The sequence below is a fragment of the Rhamphochromis sp. 'chilingali' genome (genome assembly GCF_963969265.1).
Source record: "Rhamphochromis sp. 'chilingali' genome assembly, chromosome: 21".
NCBI lineage: Eukaryota > Metazoa > Chordata > Actinopteri > Cichliformes > Cichlidae > Rhamphochromis > Rhamphochromis sp. 'chilingali'.
Window position 1 is genome coordinate 4217706 of NC_137949.1, and position 24784 is coordinate 4242489.

Below are 24784 nucleotides of genomic sequence, written 5' to 3' on the forward strand. Positions count from 1 at the left end.
TACACACTCTTACACATGCAAGTATGCATTTTTGACACTATCACTAAGTGGAATATTCTGATATTTGTGAAGACAGATCTTACAGCAAGGCAGCTGTACTAAACACCATCCGTGTTTAGGTACCTATAATAAAGTGGTCACTGTGGGGGGTTCTTTTGCTTTGTTTTGTTTTTTAAAATTTGTTGATTAGTAATAAGCAAATTTAATTTATGTAAAAACAAGTTTTGTCCTCAAACAGGGCAAAGAATAGTTTGATGTACACAGATTTGAACGCAGGGCTGCTCCAGTTAAAGGCCAACTTCCAATAACAAACCGGCAAATAATTGGTTTAATGAGCTGGGAAATGGTACCTGAATGCAGCACGAGCTCAGTTCGAGTGTGAACAGGTGAAGTTACAGCTTTGTTTGGTTCAGGCTGAGACTTCTGCTCCTCCGCCTCCATCATATCGCTTCAATCTTTGAAAAGCTGCTGTCTCACTGGCTGGCCCACAGGGGGAAGTCTAATTTGTTGTTCTGGTTTGTTACGATCCACAGTTTTATTATTATATAATTTTTTTCTTTTATTTTCACCAATGCTACAGTTTACTGTGTAACTCTCGTTTGTGTAATGCATGATTAATACAATAAAATATTTTTTTTAGTCTTCCGAAAAATGAAAAAAAAAATTCTGTTTGCGAGATTTGATGAGTTTTGTGTTTTGTTTTTTATTTACAAACTATGAACAGCAGATTTTAAAGGCTGTACCACATAGAATACAGCTGTTGAAATGTACATAAAATGTCTATAATAACTATTAAACTGTGTACCTGTACAACACCTGCTGCCTGCTCTTCATTCTGTAGGAAAGCACTCTGTGTGTTCAATAGATTGGAGTTCCTTCGGTCCATATACCATCAAATTAAAATTAATCAAATTTAGTCATTGCAACATTTAAGCAATGGAACGCTTGTCTGTAAGCTTTGCTGTCTGTTCTACAGCAACAGCACAGGTGCTACAGTGACTGCTCTTTCTTGTGCTGTTTCATTTTCAGGCAGCGATAAATCAAATGTCAGGTGGTAAAACCACCTAAAGTGATGTAAGGTACTAGTGTTGGAGGACTTGCACTAATGGAAGCCAGAGGTTTTGTTTATTCAGATAATATAACTTTCTTCTTCTTTCTTTTTTTTTTTTTTTTTTTTTTTTTTTTTTGTCATTGGACAGTCATACTTAGTGCGATGGTACAACTAAACTGGAAACTGTCTCACGTCAGTGTGAGTATGTCAGCACACTTTCAATGGAGCAACAGTAGAAGGCGATCAGCAGCTCCTTTCTGAGGATTTTCAGAAAATGGAGAGGCTGTTGGGCCTTCTTTAAAACCGCCAAGGTGTTTAAGCTCCATTAGAGGTCTGTGTCTATGTGCACACCCAGGAACTTAAAGCTGGCCCCCCTTTCCACGTCCACGGCTGCAGCAAAGACTTCCTGCCTCTGAAGTTGATTGCCAGCTCTTTTGTCCTGGTGATATTGAGGTCCAAGTTGTAGTTTGCACACCAATCCGACAGCCTCTGAACCTCAACTCTGTATGCTGTCTCATCACCACCAGAGATGAGCCCCACCACAGTGGTATCATCTACAAACTTACTGTAGTGTCTGGGTGGGTACTGACACAGTCATGTGTACAGCAGGAGACTCGGTACACAGCCTTGTGGAGAGCCAGTGTTAAGGCTAAGGGCTGGGGAAAGATGAGGCCCCACTCTAACTCTCTGTACATGGTCTGAGAGAAAGTCTGATCCAGCAGCAGGTGGTAAAAGGAAATCTGATATCCAGCAGATATCAGTCTGTCCGGGAGTATCGTATTAAAGGCAGCACTAAAGTCAACAACGAGCAGCCTGGCGTGACGCCCCTGTTGTTCAAGGTGGGAGATGGTGGTGTGGAGTGTTGTAACACAGGCATCTTCAGTTGATCTGTTAGCTCTGTATTCAGTGGTAATCTTCAGGCACAGGCATCATGTTTTCCTCTGTTTTTAACAATAATGACAATACAAATGAAGAATAAACCGGTGATCATATTAACCTGATCTATGAAAAAGTCGTTTGTAAAATTTCATCTCAATCGAAAGCTTCAGTAAAATTTCCACAGCTGTGAAGTTGCTATACACAGATACCAGGTGAAATAGCGACGGATCTGATCTGATTCACAGGATGTGAATCAGAAAGGCACAAACACTCATCATGGGCATAAATGGTAATTTTGAGCGTTTAGTAATGTCTTTGAACTGCTCTTTTTCCAGGGTGAAATGATTGTATATTATACATCTTTAAAGACTTAAAAAACAAGAACTCGATGTAGCACTTTGAATTTATTTTGGGGGATTATCTCCAATCCACACAGGGTTAAAAGTCAGATAAATCAATTTTCCCTCTCTTCCTGTACTCTCTCTGTCTGGTGTTTTGCCATTGTGGTTTATTTTTTACTTTGGATGTATTCATCAGCACACAAACGTCCTTCTGATACTTTTATCCAAAGCTCCTGAAGCAATTTCCTTGATAACATCTTCAGCTTGTAGTTTGTCCCAGTTTACCAGGATCAGCCTTTCCCCCATCTAGGTACTGTTTTTTTTTTTTTTTTTTTTTTTTTTTTTTTTTTTAAACTGTTTCAGTGAGTATTTAGGCAGCACGGTGGCACGGTGGTTAGCACTGTTGCCGCACAGCAAGAAGGTCCTGAGTTCAATTCCAACACCAGGCTGGGGTCTTTCTGTGTGGAGTTTGCATGTTCTCCCCGTGTTTGCATGGGTTCTCTCCGGGTACTCCGGCTTCCTCCCACCGTCCAAAGACATGCAGCTTGTGGGGATAGGTTAATTGGAAAATCCAAATTGTCACTAGGTGTGAATGTGCGAGTGAATGTGAGTGTGAATGGTTGTCTGTCCCTGTGTGTTGGCCCTGCGACAGACTGGCGACCTGTCCAGGGTGTACCCTGCCTCTCGCCCTATGACAGCTGGGATAGGCTCCAGCGCCCCCCGCAACCCTGAAAAGGATAAGCGGAAGCGAATGGATGGATGGATGGATGTTTCAGTGAGTATTTAATGGTTAGAATATCGGATTTTCTGGTGTCCCTTAAAGCCTCTCTGTTTCAGGTCCTGTTTCTTTTGTGTGACCACAAGATTTGGTTTTGCTTTTTAGAAATGTAACAGTTTCAACTGAAATGTTTGAAACCAAAAACACACATAAAGACAGGAGACTACATTATAAGGATTTTATTTAAGAATTAATCTTGAATTTTAATCTCCATCTTCTAGATCAGGAAACAGGGAACCATCAGGTTCACTGCAACTTTGTGCAGCTTGACCAGTCTGCAGTCAGTTCGCTCTTTGGTTGATGGCTTCCTGCAGTCTCATTTGAGGCTGTGTTAAGGAATAAACATATATTCTTAGTGCTTATTTTCTGATTATATTGTTTTATGTATTTTAGTAATAAAGGCTTGTAAAGCAAGGCCACTTTTGACTCAAACTAAGTGCTCAGCCAGACTGTAAAACAGGAAGTTAGTGTAGAGCTATACAAGCATATAAATAAAAACAGGAACCCAGACAAAAAGAGAAACTAGTAACATATAAGGAGTTGTTTGTATCAAAACTATGTGTGACGTGTAAAGTACCAAAATAACACCTGTATGAGACACATTTTTAGCTTCTAATGTTAGAGATTCTGCAACTGGCTTTGGGCTGTGCAGGGCTCTCTCTTCCGGAAGATGATTGGATAAAGAAATATAAATGTTTTGACCACTCTGAGTCGGGTTTTCTCTGTTCTACCATGGGGATCAAAGAATCGGGTTTAATAGCTGACTCTTTCGATCTTTGATAAAGTGTGTGATTATGATATGATGATGTGATCTAAAGATAAAGATGGGAAACGTGTTCCTTTTTCTCCGTTTACTGAACTCGACTGACATTTATCCTAATAATTTTCACTTACCAAGTTTAGAATTTTTATGAATTATAAGCAGTGATAATGACTGAGAACCTTCACAGACAAACAGTGATAATCAAAATTCAAACAAAGAAAGGGCTTAAAATATTTCACTTCATGCATTAAGAATGTACAACTCTATGTAATTTATGACCAAAAAACCTTTTCCACAATTTTCTTTTTTTGGGGGGGTTCCGATTGGTTCTTATATAGCACTTTTCTAGCTTGAGTGCTTTCTATGCAACATCCGCACACACATTCACACTCTAATGAAAATATTAGCTAAGTGTTTTATTTTATTTACTGATTTACACAGAGGGCTTTACATTTACATTAGGCTACATTTTATAAAGCATGAAGACTCCTGTTTGTAGTGTCCCTGGAGACACAGACCTCTATCACTGGATTAGCATGTTGCTGAGGTAACAAGCTATCAGCTACACTGTTAACAGAGCAACAGCCAATAATAAAGAAGAAACTCCAGTAAATGAACTTACGTCTCTGTTCCTCATTGTTTCCTGTTGTCTATATTTTGGCCACCAGATGGTGCCCTGTCTATGTCAGTAACATGAACACAGGCAAGTGGAGCAGGTGTGAAAACAGCTATTGGCAAATATAGAAAATAAATACAGTTAAATGTTTCCATCAAAGAGTCGCAATTTAAAAATACTTGGCCAATTCTTTCCTCAGTTTAGAATTGTGTAAATTGAGTATATGGACATTTTTAGAAGAACTGATCTCTTGTCTGACAGATGAAGTGTCAGATTCCATACAGAGGGGATTTTGTGATGATAACAAGCACAATTTTCCGAACTTATTTACAGACGAATTTTTTGTCTTCAATATAGTTTCGATATAAAAATCCAATATGGCAAAATTTTAAATGTGACAGAAATGATGATGATGAGCGGCCGCTTATTGGGGCTCGCTCGGGCCACTTTGGAGGTGGGGTGCCCCCGGCCTCTCGGCCTGGGGCTCGGTCACTCAGGCACAGCTGGCTGCCGGCGGAGCTCACGGGCGCGTCACTGCAACTCCCCCTGGCTTCTGCTCCGCGGCTGCTGAATGAGCTCTCATCTGGGACTCTCCTTAGCTCTTACTGGGACAGTGGCGCGGCTGCCCCTCTGTGGGTCTTCCTTGGTCTCTTGTGTTCTGGGTGCCTCTGGATGTCTGGAGTTTTGATCTCCTCCATACCTGCTTGATACCATAGAGGACAGGGCTGTGGCTCCCCACACTCTCTAGCAGATCATTACATGGAGAAACCTTTGGAATGCAAGCATGCTGATCCACACAGGTATGCACACAGGTGTACACATGGGTATTCACAGATGCGGACTACAGCTTTCTTGGCTGCTGCCTCAAAGCACACTGTGCGCTGTCTATCTTGCGTGCTGCACAATATCGTTTATTATTTAGTAACTATTGATATCTATGACTAGCTATGTTGCTCTTTGTTGTTTGCTGTCTCCCCTGTTTTTTTTGTTTTTCTTTCTCTCCATACAGGTGACCCAGGAGTTTTTTTTGTTTGTTTTTTTTTGTTTTTTTTCTCTCTTCCCCCCCTTCTCACCGTCTCTTCTCCCCTTTGGTTTTCTTTCTTCCTCTCCCCCTCTTTCTTTCATTCTTTCCCCCTGTCCTATTAAAAAAAAAAAAAAAAAAAAAAAAAAAGGATGACAAAGGATGAACTGAAGCTCCGCCATCACGTGATGTCACATGCTGCTGTTTCTGATGTCACTTCCAAAAAAAAAAAAAAAAAAAAAGAAATGATGATGATTACTTAACTGGTGAAAAGAAACATTTTCTTTCTTTCTTTTAAACTAGCACCCTGCCTCAACTTACAAACATGTTGTTTGTAATCTGTCAAAGACTAAATGCAAACAGATGCAAAAATTGGCAAACAAAATGCAATAAATTTAGTAAAACAAGCTACTTCAGCCACTATTTTCTTATATCTCCCTACCTTTAAAACTGTAGTTGTTCAGACAGCAGATTTTTAATCATAATGGAGAAAAAACAGGTAGTCCTGCTCTGAGTCTTGCTCAAAGCTAAATAAATGATATTTTTCTAAAGTAATGACATAAACCAAAAGATTTATGTGTCTAGGTGTACAGGTGTAAACACAGCAACACTTCTGTCCTTGTTAATGAGATATTACAGAGAAAGAGACTGCACCTTAAGGAAATCCACAGACATCTACACAGTTTGTATATTAGAACAATAACAGACGTGCCAAATGGCTTTATAGGTTAAATAAAATATGTCAAATGCAAATAGGAGATGACCAAAGACTTTATTTCTGTTTGGCAGAATTTAACAAACAATCACCGGTAAAACATATACCAAAAGAAAAGTCATGTGATCATATTGGAGCAAGGCTGTGAGATGGAGTTAAGGGCATGGGTTAGTCTATATAAAAAGTTGAAATCATCAGATGCCACAAATCAGACAAAGTAAAGAAAAAGAAAAAAAAAACTAGAGGATTTTATACACCTTCCTGCAGGAAATGACTGCTGTGCAAAGCTTTCACCCCCGGCAAGCTTTTCAAGACAAACATTCATCAGGAGAGCTGCTCTGTCTACAAACTGTTAGCTGTTAGAAAATATTCCAGAATAATCTCTTAGCAGCTTTGTGATATAAACATGAATGTACAAACTACTGTTAGTGGATTACCCGTGATATATATAAAAAACATATTTACAAAGTAACCTTTGAAAAGAATTTTTTTTACTCAGAATTATAAGGCCTATTTCATGTAAATTAACAATGGGGATTGTATTTTGGGCTCAAAATCTATTATAATGCCTCATTCAATGTATTCCATGGATTATGAATATATTCCTTATACCCTCCATGGCTAAAACCTATTTTAAAACTTTTATAGCACAAAGCTAGCATTTTTCTTAAACAATCATACCTGATCGAAGATTATTGTTTAGCAATTTTCTTTCATGTTGTTTTCTGCCTTCATATAGCTTTTTTAAAATTTAATTTTTTTTATAGCTACACACTGCAATGGTTATGGCTTCAGATTGGACTTGTCATTGTGAGGAGTTACTGATATTTTCATACAGACAGCTAATTATTGTTATTAATTAGTTGATTTTTGAATGATTTTCCAACAGCTTGTTGAAAAATTTAAATAGAATTAACATTTTAATGTGTAAGAGACCTTTATGTACATTAATGTGTTTTCTGTATTTGAAAATAAATGTGTACAGTATATATACAGATGTATATATGTTATTGAATTTATGACGGGTTTAGCTAATGGCAAGTTTTATAAGAAGTGTATTTTTAAGGCATTGAGTCATTATTTAGCTCGTGAAACTTTGAATCATTGCACTGTTATAATGTGCTAGGAGGATGTTCATGATTTATTTTAGAGAATATGATTTGAGATCGGTAAGCTACAAAGGCACATTTCACTTTTAGACTATTAAATGAGAGCCAATTAGAACTACTGTTACTGTTACATGGAGAACTGTGAATGTCATAGAGAGCTATATAGGTTGTGGGGTTTTCATACTTTAGGTGCAAACAATATCAGTTAAAGTATGCTGTTAAGTGTCGGTTGGAGCAAATCAGTTCAGGTAACATAATTGATTTAATAGAGATTATAAATTTAAATAAGTGGTTGTACTCACACAAAAAAACAAGTGTTGGACACTTTGTGTAGGAAATTGTAGGAAAATCCATTGTCCTTAAATATATCTGTTTCTTTACATGTCTGAGTACACAGTGTAAAAGAATATAAGAAATAAGATATATAAAAGATGTTGCTGTAGAAACTTTTGTCACTGTAGATACGCGTGTTGTTCTGACAGTGTTTATGTGAATGTAATGGTCGTTCATGTGACTTTAATCAGTACTTTCTAATGAGGATGAACAACGAGGTAAGGGTCCTCACAAATAAAGAAATGCAAACCCTTGTGTGTGTTCTCAGTTTTTCTCAGTGAAGTCTTTGCAAATGCCTCGGACCACTAGTGGGATAAACTCAGAAAGGCCGCTGAACTCTCTGGTGAAGAAAGTGTGGCTGTCCTTTGGCTCTGATGACATCGCTTTGAGATCATCCAGGGGTGCCCACGCCACGCCCACTGAGAAGATGGTAATGCCTGGTTGGGAAGGAGAAACAGGAGAAAAAGTGAGATGTCATCTGCATAGCAGTGAAAATGAATGCTAAGCCTTCTAATGATACTGCCTACAGGAAGCAATGTAAACAGAACTGGTCCTAGCAATGAACCCTGTGGAACTCCATAATTAACCTTAGTGTGTGAACAGGACTCTCCATTTACATGAACAAATTGCAATCTATGCAGATATGATACAAACCACTGCAGTGCAGTACCTGTAATACCTACAGCATGCTCTAATTGTTCTACAATATTATGGTCAACAGTATTAAACGCTGCTAGACCTCACTAGCAGGACAAGCACAGAGATGAGTCCACTGTCAGAGGCCATAACAAGATCATTTGTAACCTTCACTAAAGCTGTTTCTGTGCTGTAATGAACCTGACTGAAACTCTTCAAATTAAGCCATTCCTCTGTAGATGACCTGTTAGCTGTTTGACAACTACTCTTTCAAGGATTTGTGAGATAAGGGGAAGGTTGGAGATTGGCCTATAAGCTAAGCTGGGTCAAGAGATGGCTTTATAAGTAGCTGTTTAACTACTGCCAGCTTGAAGAGCTATGGTAGCCAATTATTGAGACAGGTTGATCATATTTAAGATTGAAGCATTTTTTAATGGTAGGAGTTCTTTGAGCAGTCTTGTAGGAATCTAAAAGATGATGGTTCGGATGACGTAATTACTGAAGTTAACTCAGAAAGATCAATTGGAGAAAAAGACTAAATAAATATCAGAAGAAGTTCATGAAGTCATTACTAGTTAACGTTAAAGGGATGGTTGGCTTAACAGAGCTCTGACCTTTTGTCAGCCTGGCTACAGTGCTGAAGAGAAACCTGGGGTTGTTCTTATTTTCTTCAATCAGTGATGAATAGTAAGATGTTCTAGCTTTAAGGAGGACTTTCTTATAAAGCAACAAACTATTTCTCCAGGCTAAATGATGATCCTCTAAATTTGTGACACGCCATTTCCTCTCCAGCTTACGAGCCATCTGCTTTAGGCTACATGTTTGAGAATTATACCAGGGAGTCAAGTACTTCTGATTTGAGGCTCTATTTTTCACAGACTTCAGTATCCAGTGTCATACATAGTGAGGAGGTAAAATTATTAACAAGATAACCGACCTCTGTGGGAGTAGCGTTCGGGTAGCTGCTCTGCTCTGTGTTGGTACAGGGCATTAAAGATGATAACAGTGGGTGGATCATATTCTTAAACTCAGTTACAGCACATTCAGTTTGGACTTTTTGAATACAAAACATGTCAGTGAAATGTTTGTGAAACAACACTACAAACACTGACTCTGTTTCCAGTGAAACAGAGTCACTGACCCTGCATGGAACGTGTTCCACTGAACTTGTTCTGGAACGGGGCTGGGTCGGGGCAGAGCAGCCAGGGGGAGAGGTTGTCAAGCCAGCCGTTTCTTTTTCATTTTGATTGCAGCAGCAGGGGGAGGAGCAACTTGAGGTCTGGCCTGGGGAGACTGCTAGTCCATGGATTCTTTGGACCCCCTACAGCCTGGCCGGCTGCCTGCACTTTAGGGAGCCTTAAAGGCAAGGACCTTTGAGGACATACTGCCTTCTAGTTTCAATCTCACTCTAGCTCAGCTTGGTAAGCTATAGAAGAGACACTGAATGCTCTTGCTGACAGAGACCTTGTAGCACTTATCAGTAAAGCTGGAATAGAAGTGGTCTTCCTTGAAAGGGAACAAAGATCATAATGACGGAGAAGTCTTCAGGTGAAGATAGCTTACTCCCAAGAGATGCACTTGGGCATGTAGCAAAGGCCATGGGACTCCATTCCTTAGCAGTCCAACAGGGATCTTCCTGTCCAGTATCCAGCGTATCCAGAGTAGTTAAAATAGTAACGATGTTGTTACAGTTACAGTTACAGTTGTTACAGTTGTTACAGTTACAGATGTTACAGTAGTAACATCAAATAGCTTTCATTTATTGTTTTCACACATACCTTGCTTATGTGCAGCCATTGCTGGGCCTCTGACGTCATCGTATGATTGGCCATCTGTCACCACTATGAGAAAATTGCGACCCGGTCCTGTTCGTCTGCCATAAACAACAAATACAGTGTAACTTCTAATACAGTTAAAAAAAAAAAACCTGCAGAATGTAAACACAGTTTTCAGAAATTTGATTTGAGTATTTCCATTTTTGAGTATTTTAGATCGAACCTTAAGAGCACCTGACATCTGTCTCTTGTTGTGGTACAAATGTTAGCGTTATTTTCATAAAATTACATTTTCTAAAGACAAAGATTAACACTTTTTTATCATTAATTATCTCATTAAGTATTGCAAGGCCCTGCAGTTTCAATAAAATAATGAATAAAATAATTTTTTAAGGCTAAACTTGCCAACACTGCAGGTGTGGAGAGCTTTGCTTAGAAAGAAAACAGCGCCACTGTTACCTGAACAGGTTCTGAGTGGTGTAGCTTATGGCTGAACCGGTCGATGTTCCTCCACTCATGTAGGAGATCCTTCTCAGAGCATTGATGGCATCGTCCTTGTTTGAGTAGTCAGACAGGCCAAACTCTAACCTCTGTTCATAGGTGAACTGCACTGCACCTACAACACCAATACAGCCAGTCAGCCAACCAGCATTAATAACGTATAAGATAATCAGTGGTTTGCATGTTGTGAAGCTGACCAATGTGAGCTCCCACATCTGAGATTTCAAAGCTTCTTGCAATTCCTGCTAGGAATTCCAGGACAAGTTGGAAATTCCCATCCCCAACGCTAGATGAACCATCGATGAGAAAGCCGATGTTCACAGAATTGTAACAGGTTTTACCTAAAAAATACATTTTATGTCAATGTCACAGCAGAGCCACATCCATCTAAATAATCAAATGTAAATATTATGAATTCATTAATTTTGTTTCTGTAATAAACAAAATGACTTAAAAAGCTATACTGTTAATGGTGAAACCACAGCTGTAAAGAGATGATGCTGAAGAGACTGAAAGTATTTTCATGTGATAGTTGCATGTCCAAAAGATATTTTATAGTGTAGCAATTCTTTCAAAACTTTTTTTCCAAGCAGAAAACAATATTATTTCATTTTTCTTGGTCAAATCTGATATTACAAAATTAAAGAATTATTGGTATTGTTTTTAATGCAAAGGTAGAACTGTTAATACCTTAATATTTGATTATCAAATGTAATGTGATGGCCATGACCTGTGTGTTTTCAAAGGTATCTCCTGACAGCTGCATTACAGTAGTTGATGAAGGTGTGTCTTACTACAGAGCAGGCCGTCTAGTGAACAGAGTCTCTGAATGAGAGGTCTGATGTGTTTGGTGGTGCTGAACCAGCTGGGGATTGGATAACTGAAGAAACCGTTGTCTTTACACACAGCCTGCAGGAGGACAGGTAGAAATTCTGTCATTAATACAAAACATGTTTACTGTGATTTGATGAATGCCTCTTGGGTTTGACTAAAATAATAAAATAATAATTCAAGTTTCTACTTTTATGCTGCACATAACCACTCTCAATAACCGCATGCATATGCTACATTTTTTTGTTGTTGTTGTTGTTTTTTTGTTGTCCAGCTGAGCATGGATGGACAGATTGTGCTTTTTGGAAAATTTTCAGCTAAGGCAGTTCTGTTTCAGACTTCTAGGACCTGTATCAGGTCCTTTTTGTTTTCTGGAGTCATAGACACAATACTGAACACCAACATGTTCAAGCAGAGTTGAATTCTTTGTCTGAAAACAGGATCTGTCTGAAAACTGCTGTTTGTTTAGGGTCAACATTACACAAGGTTTATATGCGATTTTGTGTTGTTTAAAGGGAACTAAAAATCCAACTCTGCAACTGTGGACACTATTAAACACTGTTTAAAATAATCCTTATTTATCTTAAACCAGGGCAGATTTCCTGTCTAAAACACAGCATTTTAACTTCCTTTCCCTGGCCTTAATACAAAGTCTTACTGGACTTTTGCAAGCAGAAGTTTTTGAACAGCAGATGGGCTCACATCTTTGTGTCTGAGATGTCCATATTAAATATATCCTCTCTTTTGACAACAAGCATCTTCTGCACATTTACTGACCTCATTATCTTAAATTTTGGCTATTTTTAATAGCCATGCATCACTGTTTTTATATGAAAGAAAAAAAGGAGCAGCATAATGTATCCATTTTAAGTTTAAACTAAACAAGAAGGGACAATTCAGTCTAAAGTATATTTCATGTTAGAGTGTCACTCCTTATTAATGAAACATATGAACATTTATCTAACATTTAGGCAATTCAAATAACATGTGAACCTTCTTCATGAAGTCTTTGTCTCGAACCATGCTGAGCTCCTCAGGCGCTGGTTTGGCGACAGACACCAGAAAAACATTGATCCCACTCTCTCTGGCCAACATGGCCGCCTGGTCCAGGTCATCAGATGGCCAGCCATCAATTAACACCATCATCACCCGGGGGTGACCCCTTCTCCCCCCATTCTCCTGAGAGAAAAAGGTCTCTGCTGTATGCATGATGGCTTTACCTAGGAAGACCAACAACACGATAAATATTTTTACATTACCTGTTTTTTTTTTTGTTTTGTGTTTTTGTCCCGTTTGGATCTTTAGCCATCAGAATTGTTGTCTTAAGGCCAAGAAAGATGCCAAGCGGATTTATTTTACCAAGTGGATCATCATGGCCTTGCCATATTGGTCCATTTGATTGACCTTTATTATAATTATGTATTTATTTTATTTTATTTTCGGTTGCTACAAACGGGACAGACATGACTGGGTGATAGGACAGGGAGAAAGAATGAAAGAAAGAGAGGGAGAGAAAGAAAAACAGAGGGGAGAAGAGACGGTGAGAAAGGGGGGAAGAAAGAAAAAGAAACAAAACACCTGGATCACCTGTTTTTTTTTTTGTCTAACTGATGAAAGGAATGCAGGCAGGGTGGGGAAGAGTGTCAGTGGCAACTACTGACAGAAGGATAGCAGCAAGCGTGATAGGGATGGTAGTGAGAGAGAGGTAGTGATATGATGACCAGTTTGGATTATTGTAGGGTCTACCTTACAATATAAAGCACCTTGAGGCAACTGTTGTTGTGATTTTGCACTATATAAATCAGATTGAATTGAACTTTGTCAGGTAGTGGGTTAGATTTCCTCCACAAAATGTGGGAGACTGATGTCATACAGACATTAATGCTGTTAAAGGTGATCCTACAGCCTACTGAATCATCACATGTACTTACTCTTTTCACCTCATTTGATCATAAATGAGGAAATTTTGTCTGATTGTCACCTTTTCAAAGAGCTATGGGCTACAGGATGTGTATTTTTTAACTTTTCAATTTATAATTCAGGTTAATCAAGATATGTGTAAGTGTGTGTTACCTGTATTCGAGTCTCCTCCTAGGTAGGCCAGCTCCTTAATAGCAAACAACAGCTCTTTAGGTTGAGTGTAGTTAGTCAGTAGGAACTCTGTCCTGGGAGAGTCACTGCAGGCACATATGAAGACGAATGTTTAGTGTATATGTATATATCTGCATTTTTGATGTAATAATTCTTATCTAGCCCTTAAACCTAACTTTAATCTAAACTTTAAAAAGCATAAACCCGAGTTCACTCATAAGGGAGGTAAAAGGAATTTTATGTGGCATAGTATAACACACCATTGGATACTCTATTAAATACCCGATTTCCTTTCAGAATTGTGACACAGGTTCAGCAGTCTTCAATAGATTGTTGAAGCTGTGAGTGATGGACGTTTTCCTCACAGAGTTTGATCAATACTGAAATGATACAATTGATCATCAGTTGTTGGAGATTTGTCAACAGAACATCTATGAATGAAATGTCCTCTTTTCCATTTTTATTTGGAAATAAAATAAAAATGGCTGACAAGTTGCCTTTATTTTTTTACATTTATTTACTCACCTCTATCCCAAAATACCACAATTCTCAAGACTTGTTAGTATAAATGACATTGTTGGGTGGTTTAAGGCTGAGGTAAAAAGAAAGAAATAAAGATTTTTCTGAAGTGACTCTGTGTGGTGTGCCCGACCTGGCCTGTATTAAACCAATATGAGGTCCTATTGGTCCGACTCTTAGCATAGCCGCCAGTTTGGCAATAAAGTTCTTCTGCAGGTTAAACCTCCGCTGCCCAATATTGCTGCTGCTGTCAATCACCATCGCAATGTCCATCTGACAATCTGCCCACACAAAAAAGTAAAGATGTTGATCCAGAGATTAACAACATTGATTATTTTTATGTTCAGTGTTACTATAGATAATAATTATTATTGCAGTTTTTGCTTATATAACTTTCATTAAATTTTATTTGACCTCTGACTACACTCGTGTTTTGGACTTTTTCCATCCGATATAATTAAATATAATAAATAAGAACTTTTAGTGTATATGCTAAGATATAAATGGGTGCTGGAAGATAGTTCTGTTAAGTATAAAACAGGACTAATGCTTGCACTCTTCAGTTTTGATGTATTAGTTAAAACTGAGGTTATTGTACTCGGCCCTGAAAATCTTAGAAATATGGTATCTAACCACATAGTGAGTGGTTAGATACTTACTCTGGATGGCATTACCTTGGCCTCCAGTAACGCTGTGAGGAACCTTGGAGTCATTTTTGACCAGGACATGTCAAAAATGTCCTGGTCCAGTGCACATATTAAACAAATATGTAAGACTGCTTTCTTCCATTTGTGCAACATCTCTAAAATTAGAAATATCCTGTCTCAGAGTGACGCTGAAAAACTAGTTCATGCATTTATTACTTCCAGGCTGGACGACTGTAATTCATTATTATCAGGATGTCCAAAAAACTCCCTGAAAAGCCTTCAGTTAATCCAAAATGCTGCAGCAAGAGTCCTGACAGGGACTAGAAAGAGAGAGCAGATTTCTCCTGTTTTGGCTTCCCTTCATTGGCTTCCTGTTAAATCCAGAATTCAAAATCCTGCTCCTCACATACAAGGTCTTAAATAATCAGGCCCCATCTTATCTTAATGACCTTGTAGTACCATATCACCCTATTAGAGCACTTCACTCTCACACTGCAGGCCTACTTGTTGTTCCTAGAGTATTTAAAAGTAGAATGGGAGGCAGAGCCTTCAGTTTTCAGGCCCCTCTTCTGTGGAACCAGCTTCCAGTTTGGATTCGGGAGACAGACACTATCTCTACTTTCAAGATTAGGCTTAAAACTTTCCTTTTTGCTAAAGCATATAGTTAGGGCTGGACCAGGTGACCCTGGATCCTCCCTTAGTTATGCTGCAATAGACGTAGGCTGCCGGGGGATTCCCATGATGCATTGAGTTTTTCCTTTCCAGTCACCTTTCTCGCTCACTATGTGTTAATTAATCTCTGTCTCTCTTCCACAGCATGTCTTTTATCCTGTCTTCCTTCTCTCTCCCCAAATGGTCGCAGCAGATGGCCCCGCCCCTCCCTGAGCCTGGTTCTGCCAGAGGAATCTTCCTGTTAAAAAGGGAGTTTTTCCTTCCCACTGTCGCCAAAGTGCTTGCTCATAGGGGGTCCTATGATTGTTGGGTCTTTCTCTGTATCTTTTATTGTATGATCTACTGTACAATATAAAGCGCCTTGAGGCGACTGCTGTTGTGATTTGGCGCTATATAAATAAAATTGAATTGAATTGAATTGCCACAATTATTACAGTCAATTAAAAAGTGCATGTGATACTTATATATGCAGATGACTAAACTCTATTTAACCACCTTCTACAGTCATTGTTCTACAGTTACTGTCTTGTACCCATTTCTGGATCACTTTAAAAAAAAAGTAATGCATAATAAACTCTGATGTAAACAAAAACCATAAAAAATAATAACTTAATTTAAGTTTTAATCTGTAAGCTTAAGGTTGGGATCAGATGGCAGGGGACAGGTCTAGTGTGCTCAAATGTGTAATGAAGGTGTGCTGGGAGCATCTAGCAGAAGCCCCAGTCTGTGAAATATTAGGTCTTTAGCTATTGCTGCGAACGCAAGTGTGGTTCTTTTTTACCAGACTGTTGATTTGGCCACTCCTTAAGTTCTTATTTAATTATGTCTCCCTGACCTGTATCAACATCTGTTTGAACCTTTTGTTGAGTGATTTTAAACAGCTACCAAACTGATATTCTATAGTTGGAAACAAATCCTGAATAGAATAGAATAAAATAGAATAGAATAGAATGCCTTTATTGTCACTATACAGATGAACTGTATAACCAATGATATATACAATGTACCTTTATTCCCACCTGCCAGGGCTTTTTTCACTGATGGCTTCTTCAGCAGTTTCTTTACTGCAACACACACATTTGTACATCTTTGTAAACAGTCATTGATACAATGCATTCCTTAGCGCTTCACCCATCCTTACACTACTATAACTAAAAACTAAAACTTCTAAGGGCTTGGCACTCATATACACACTCAAATACACACACACATAAAGGTCAACTGAGGTAACACAGTATTTATGGTCGAAGCATCAAACTCCTGTTGAGTAATCCATATCCAGTGTTCTATTGTGTTTATGCCTTTATATTTTCAGAATATCTCCTGTCTGAGTCACCCCTATTGCTTAAATAGGAATGGGAAGGGACTGTCATAATAAATTATGGACAGTACACATTCAAAGAGCATTTTCTGAGTAACTTGTACTTTGTATAAATTCCCTAACTTTGGCACTCTAGGTACTCTCTCATTAAAAAAGTATGATGTGGAACAAAGTCTGACTTGTGGAACAGGTTAATTATATTTTGTAATAAGACATTTACTTGGCAGAAAAAAAGTTAATCCTGCCAAACAGGTAATTATCTCAACCATCAAGTTATACTCACATGATCTGTATTCTGATCTGCTGGAAAAACAGCAAAAGAGAATAACAGGTCATAATGAAAGTTATGGCCCGAAAGTGGTCAGTACAGTATACAGAAGCATCTGTGCCGAGTATGGCCTGGAAGCCTCGAGGTCAAAATGGTGATGGCTAACCAACCGGACATAGTAGTGGTGGACAAGCAGCCGTAGTGATAGATATAGCGATATTGAGTGACAGCAACATCAGGAAGAAGGAACACGAAAAGCTGGAGAAGTACCAAGGGCTCAGAGAAGAGCTCCAGAAGATGGGGAAGGTGAAGGTAACAGTGATCCCAGTAGTAAGCACTCAGTGCAGTGACCCCCAAGCTAGGCAAGTGGCTCCAGCAGATCCCACGAACAACAACCGAGATCCCCGTCCAGAAGAGCGAAGTCCTAGGAGCAGCCAAGATACTGCGCAAGACCCTCAAGCTCCCAGGCCTCTGGTAGAGGACCTGAGCCTGAGGACTGCCCACAGGGCGAGAGGGGATTTTTTAAAAATATATTTATATGTGTGTATATGTGTGATGCCGTCCTTTTACTTCTGTATGAGCTTCTCTTTTAATTTTGCCTTTGACTTAAGCTCAGTGCAAATAAAGAAGCCACTTTTGGCTGTCCCCTTGTCACAGTGGGTTGCTCTACTTATTTGATTTGGCAGAGTTTTACGCCGGATGTCCTTCCTGACACAACCCCAACGGAGATTTTTGTCTCAAGCTGGAAACCGGTGATCCTTCACTTGCCAAACAAATCTGTTAACCACTAATACTAATGAAAATAAAAATCTGACAAAAGAAAGTCAAAGACATAACAAGATGAATTACCAAAAGGAAACAGTTAATTAGAAAAAGTGCTCAGATCAGGGTGGTGTCATGACACTAGGAAAGCACAGACAGAACAAGAACAAATATATATTCCTAATATAAAGGTGTGTATCATTTACCTGGTCGCGCAGCTGCAGGAAGAGCTGTGGTGCTGGTCTCGCTGATCAGCTCCTGTGGAACATTAATGGGCTCTAAAACACACAGAAGGTATGATAATTAGTGGAGAAGACAGATATGGATCATTCACATCTGCAGTCAAATGATAATATTAATCAATTAAAAATTGTGTTTTTGTTTTGTCTAATCCCTGCTAATTTGCAGTTTATAAAATAAAATTATTTTTTCTGTTGTATAATTACAGGTAAAGCTTTCCAGTACTATATAAGTTTAAACAATCTCCAGATAACTATATATTAAAATAATGTATATATCATTCTGAAATCACAATTCTAGGTACTTTAAGCATATCTCGCAATAATAAATAATAAATAATAATAAATAATAATAAATATTAACATTATTAGGTTATTCATATTGGATTATTACTTAATTAAAAACAATTCACCAAAGTGGCTCCACCTACTGGTGAGGCTGAAGGAGGCGGTCCAGTGAGACAGGGCCTGTGAGTGTATACCGTGGGCATATGAGCTGATGTAGTTGTGCCGTCCCTGCAGCCTATGAACCCTAACAGGGCCCCCAGCTGGGCCCAGGATACCTCTGTATGAAATGACAAAATAAAAGTATTATTATCACAGTGGAAAAAGATCATCATTAACAGTTATGAGAGTTGCTACTCGTGAAGTCAATTACAAATGCAGCTTGAACTAGTGCATCTGGACCGAGACCTTGTTAAAAAAAAAATTTGTGTCTAAAAACACACACGTGCGCAGGAAGTTCTTTTCATAGTAAAATAAATAACTAAAAAAAACCTTTATGGGACAAGGAGAAGACACAGCTGTGAAGGAGAAAAAAAGATAAGAATAAGCATAATTTTTCTTCTCAGTAGGCCACCGAGGCCCTCTGCAGAGGAATGAGGAGGTCACTCAGGGCTGAGAACTTAATCCTCCTTTCATGCACATTCCTTCATGGTGTTGGTGTTTTGTTAAGGTTCAGCAGGCAGCCGGACTCACACTGCTCCCTATTATGTCACATCTTGGCAGCGGAACACAGAGTCTAATCCACATGTTTGAAAAAACAATTCTCACTCCAACGGCACCGCTGTGACGAGGTGTTCATGCTCTGAAAAGGCTGCTAAGAGTATCATATACAGGGAACTAAAAACAATGGCAAGAAGCAGTGGAAGTAACAAGGAAGTAATCAGTGAACCACAAAGCAAAATAACCAAATAGAGCTCCACCACCAAAAAAAAGTTGCATTAAACTAAAAAATAAATAAATAAATAAATAAATATAAAAAAATACAAAAAAAAAAATGACTGAAGACCCTGAATAAGAAGGAGAGCGTCTAATCATTAAAAATGTAATAAAAGCAAAGAAAAATTAAACTGAAGGAACTTTAACACAATATTGAAAAAGCCTAGGTTAAATTTTAAAAAAAAACTTTAATTGAAAATATACACACAAAACAATACAATATACTAAATGAAAAAATGAATGAAAATTAAAAATGAACCGACAATACAAAATAGAATCAACTATGAGAAAAAACTGATTTTAAATAAATACATGAATAAAAGTTAAAAAAAGAAAAGAAAAAAAGAAAAACTAGTAACAAAAACCCTCCAAACAAAATATGGAAATGAAAATCAGAAGATAAGAAGGATTTACTTTGTTTTCTATTTTTGTTTTTTTTTTTTCCATTTCCATTTTGCTTATTTTTCTGTCGGTCCTTTCAGCCAACCACGTCACGGTCCTCTAAATATTACCATGGTTTAATTGTGTAGCTTTAAAATCAAGCAAGTGTACAACATTATGTTTTAGTGTTTTCAGTGATAGACTGAAATATCACAGTTAATATTTACTATAATATGTAATTAAAACATATTTTGGTACAGCTGATATGAAAGGAAAGCTGTACCTGTGGACTGCAGCTCCACAGATGGATGAGACAGCAGCATAGACTCCTGTCCCAAACACAGACATCCTCCACTGTGTGCACTGTGGTGGACATAAAACCACCACGGTGTCCTGGGTCAGGTCTGCTCCACGTGTTGTACAGGTCACTGGATAGGGCACTGAGTGGAAAACAGAAGATGTCCAGTCAAAATACTCCATTAAAATCCTTGATCTAGGTAGTAGGTTTCATCTTCATTAAATAGAGTAAGCTAGTTTAGTCCAGAGGCAAGACCAAGCATTTTTAAAAACAGACAGAAACATAAAAAAAGACAAACGACAGAATACAACTAAACAGATTTCTTTTACTATTAATATATATTATTAATTTCATTATAAAATAATTTTCTAAAAAGATAAAAGGGGGAAGGAACATTTATAAAGTGTAAAAGTATAAACATATATCAAATGTAAATGTTAATAATAATAACAACAACAAAAAAGTAAAATATGTAAAATGCTAATAAAAACAGAAAATAGCTATGGCTATTGGTGATTTTACTACAATTGTGTTTTTTTTGTTGGTTACTTTTTGCAGCAATTACACAAATAGACACGTATTTATATATGTGTGTGTACTTTACATTTTCTACAGTGTATGATTCTAAGGAACAAAAGTGACCAGAGAACTAAGTGGATCTATCTGCTGTCAGGCAATCAGGTATTTTTCAGGACTCACCACTAACTTCTGAGCCAAGTACTGAGGAGAGCAGGAACAAAAGGCCTGATGGGGAAAAAACAGATCACACAAAGTTGTCATCATATGAAAGAAAGGAAGAAAAGAAAAAAGCAAAAAAAAAAGGAAAAAAAAGAACAGAAGTTACCTGTCAGAGGCAGCACAGACAGCTGAGGCATTTCTGCAACAAGCTCGGTATACTGAAAAACAGATATTACATATAGTTACTCTAATAATAATGAGTATTATTTTTAAATCGTATTTTTTTTAAACGAGTTTACCCAGCCTCCTCTGGCTCATCCAGCCAAAAACAAACCATCACCTATATTTCATAAAGCAAATAGGCAAGAGCTTTCCATTGGTGTGGAGGTCTAAGTTCAGCCACATTATCTACCCCCCAAAATGAGGCCAGCTGACTACTTGAACAAAATGAATGACTAGGTTTTCATTTCCTTTCCTTGCATTCCTCATTCCCCGAATTCCAAAAGAATATTCCAAGAGAAAGACACCAGGATTCACCAGGGTTAAATTGTGAAAGAGTGATTCTAAGAGCATGAGACATTATTTTCAAACACGGACTGGCCACCACGGAGACTCTTTGGGATGCACTGGAGTGGTCAGACTCTCCCATCATTAGTATGAGATGATAAAAAACCAATGCAGCTCTGGATGGAAATAAACATTGACACAGCTGAAATGATAAAATTCAGCTCATCGACATGATCCTACTGCAAATGCGTGCCATAATCAAAGCTAAAGGTGCTCCAACAACGTATTTTATTTTGGCCAATAAACCAGTCCACAAGCTAATTATGGATTAGTAAGAAATCTAGAAATGTAGTTATGTGTGAACCACACATCACGTAAGTGAGATTAGAAAACAATGTCATCACATCACTAAAGAAGAAGAGGCAGTAAATGGTTAAATGTCAAGTCCACAGCTATCTCAGGAAATCGTTTAAAATTTGTTTGTGACCGAATCCACCAATGACACAACAGCCAGTAACCAGTAGTGGTTTGTAAGCTCCATATATTCCTATATACAAGGACTAATCAGAAGCCAGAAAGCAAGCCAGTACCAATCCCTAAGCTTGGCAGGTTAAACAGTCGATAAATACATTAAAAAAAGATGGAAAAAAAAAAAAGAGATAAGCAGTTAGTAGAGGGTGTAATAAACATACAGCAAGTAAATAAAGTTATTGGTTAATCACTGAATGGATGTAAATCACCCAGCCTGTTAGTCATTTCTAAAGAAAGATCTCTGTGCAGAATCAGCAGGAATTTCAGTCTTACGAACTGTTTCTTCAGCAGACGTCTCTGAGGAAAACTGTTCAGACTGTTCACACGTTATTCCCTGGAAGGAGCAGCAGGCGGTAAAATGACAATGCTGAGCTGGTGTCGATCGCCTGGCGAGAGAGAGGTAGCCCTTTAAATAAGCGTTCTCTCTCACAACACACACACACACATTCATACACACCTTACTGTGGTGACTTCAGAGGGGGAGGGAGGAGGGGCCTCAGTGACAGGTCAACCTGAGATGGAGCAGAGGAGTGAACTGCAGAAAAACCTTGAGATAACTGTTGTGCTTTAGTGCTATATAAATACAATTTATATAGCACTAGATATTTTTGTACAATAACCTGAGTGGGTTTAATAAAGACATGCCTTAAAAGCCCATGAGGTACACTGAAAGGATTAAAAATGTGGTGCTTCTAATTTGTATTTTTTATGCTGCTTCCAGTATATTTGGAGCCCTAAATTATTGAAAGTGCAATAGCTAGCTACATCACAGCAGCTTCAGGACGGAAAACCACATTTAAGCTTTGTTATAAACAGAGGCGCCACCAAAGGGGGGCCAGGGAGGCACTGATCATCCCCTAAATTTGCTGGCTCCCCCAGTGGCCACCCCTGGTAAGACTGTCATATGTTGGTAATAATTCTAATAAACATGTGCACAAGAGAGGAAAACACACTACAGTGAGTTGAAACCCTGACTTGTTATTTATTCCTGCTTAAAACAGATTATTAAGGATTTCAAAATCTTATTTGGTTTTCATATTTATTTATATTTTCAGTGATATCAAATTTAATAGCAGATAATTAAATAGGTATATTTAATTCTTTTCGCTCTCTCTTTTTTGCCATATTTTTCAAGTAACCTATATTTGACAACAGCATAATAAATCTGGAAATTGTGTTTTTTTGTGTGTGTTTTAGTGGCTCCCCTATGAAAAAAATTCTGGTAGTGCCACTGATTACAAATTCCACAACCACAATTTTTCCATAACATTTTTTTCCTATCAGCAACTTCAAGTGTAAAAAATATCTAGAAAAAAAATGCAACCCTTTTTTTTTTTAAATTTCCGGCGCTGCTCCGAGCTGGCAGCCAGTATCAGCAGCTCCGACCTGACCGAGTCCTTTTTTCTCTTTAATACATGTTTCTTTGTTGTTTTTGTTTTTCTATTGTGGACTGCTGCCCCCCACAATGGAGCTCAGAATTCTATGGACAGTTGTGTTCTTTATTACATTTTTTACGGCGTCTTTGTCCGGCAAGCGCGTGGAGGTCCAACCTCCCATTGTTTACAGCAGGGATCAGCTTAATAGCTGATCCCTGCCCTCGGAGCATCCGCTGCCCTGCCTACCGCCGAGCAAGCTAACATCCCCCGCGAGGTGAGGAGGAAGAGACGCGGTACTCGGGCCGGGACCGGCGTCGCAGTAAAGTTAGGAGGTACCGGCCAGTGATTCCATCTATTATTATGGGGAATGTGAGATCTCTCCCCAATAAGTAAACGAACTGGCGGCTCTTACCCAACATCAGGGGAGCAGCCTGATGTGCTTCACAGAGTCGTGGCTAACTACGCTAACTCCGGACTCACACGTAAACATGGATGTTTTTCATCTGATCCGGGCCGACAGAACAGCGGAGAGTGGTAAGAAGAGAGGAGGGGGTCTGGTTGTGTTTGTGAACGATAGATGGTGTAACTCTGGGCATTTATCTATCAAAGAGACGCCATGCTGAAAGGACTGTTATGCAGTGAGGGGTGGTGAGGGAAACATCAGACTTCACTCCATCCCAATTAAAGTAATTGTTTTATTGTCTCTTGCCAACATCATGCACATGCAGACAGCAACTTTTCAAAATGGCCCCCCAATCCATTTCCTGCTCCCTTTAAATACTCTAAAGACACACCTTCTTAATACAGACTGGCCTATAAAAGAGCTGCAATTGAGGCAGGCTTCCTCTTTACTGGGAAAACAAGATGGCCACCACAAAGGTAACCTGCAACACTTTGTTACTTAAATGCTTCCCAACAAGGACATTGAGCTGCTAGTGGTTAGCATGAGACCGTACTATCTACCGCGAGAGTTTATACCTCCCTGTCCTCCACTCTCCCCACCTTCACCCAGTATGCCACCTGCTACACCAGAGACAATAAAACATTGGACTTATTGTATACCAACACCAAGGAGGTGTGTATAAACCTCTAGTACACAGAGAACCAGTTGTGAAACGCACAGTAAGGAAATGGTCGGCAGAGACTGAAGAGGCCCTGAGGGACTGTTTCCGTTCTACTGTGTGGAACAACCTCTGGAGCCCCCTGGAGGATGACCTCAACAGCATCACAGACTGCATTACGGATTACATGAACTTCTGTGTGCACAACACCGTGCCCATCAAAAAGGTACGTTGTTTTTCTAACAACAAGCCATGGATAAATCCTGAAATTAAGGCTCTCCTCAAAGAGAAGAAGAGAGTCTTTAGATCTGGAGACAAACAGGAGCTGAGAGTTGTCCAGAAGAAGCTGAAATGGATAAGGCAAGGGAAGGAAAACTACAGGAGGAAGATGGAAGAGCAGCAACAGGACAACATCAGAGGGGTTTGGATGAGAGGTGAAACGTCTTCAAGTAACTTAAAGAAGTCCAGACGCTTTTCTTTGCATGCTCCTTTGACCTCAGGACAAAAACCAACCCCCCAGGCTGCAGGAGACTTGGGGTGGGTGAATGACCTAAATAAATATTTTAATAGGTTTGATCAACCACCCACCCCTCCCACAGCATCGTCCCCCCTGCTGCAATCTCCTTCATCTCAGGACTTCACACCTCTCAGCTTCCCACCTCCCAGCTCCCAGTCATTACACCCACCCCCGGCTTCTGTGGACTCCAACATACACCCCCCTCCCCCAAAATCCACTCTTTCTATCTCAGCACTTCAAGTGAGGAACGAGCTTCGCAAGATCAAGGTGAGGAAAACTGCAGGTCCAGATGGCATCAGCTCCTGGCTCCTGAGATGCTGCACAGATGAACTGTGTGGCATCCTAG

At 39.0% G+C, this 24784-nt stretch overlaps 1 protein-coding gene across 5 annotated transcripts; it reads right to left on the minus strand.

The window, feature by feature from the left end:
- Window positions 1-6210: 6210 nt before the first annotated feature.
- coch (coagulation factor C homolog, cochlin (Limulus polyphemus)) lies at window positions 6211-21896 on the minus strand. 5 transcript variants are annotated; one of them, XM_080870516.1, is made up of 15 exons: window positions 21758-21896; window positions 20613-20664; window positions 20468-20512; window positions 19754-19910; window positions 18300-18433; window positions 17836-17907; window positions 16298-16342; window positions 14093-14240; window positions 13423-13526; window positions 12343-12569; window positions 11313-11427; window positions 10716-10859; window positions 10477-10633; window positions 10021-10115; window positions 6211-8043 (listed from the first exon to the last, which is right to left on the minus strand). In XM_080870516.1, the coding sequence occupies exons 2-15, from the start codon at window positions 20641-20643 to the stop codon at window positions 7871-7873; spliced, it is 1647 nt and encodes a 548-aa protein (XP_080726642.1). In that variant the 5' UTR covers window positions 20644-20664; window positions 21758-21896; the 3' UTR covers window positions 6211-7870. The 5 variants fall into 5 exon arrangements, with proteins under 5 accessions (XP_080726642.1, XP_080726638.1, XP_080726640.1 ...); XM_080870512.1 differs by having other exon boundaries at window positions 16286-16342; XM_080870514.1 differs by having other exon boundaries at window positions 16286-16342; window positions 21762-21861.
- Window positions 21897-24784: the final 2888 nt, after the last annotated feature.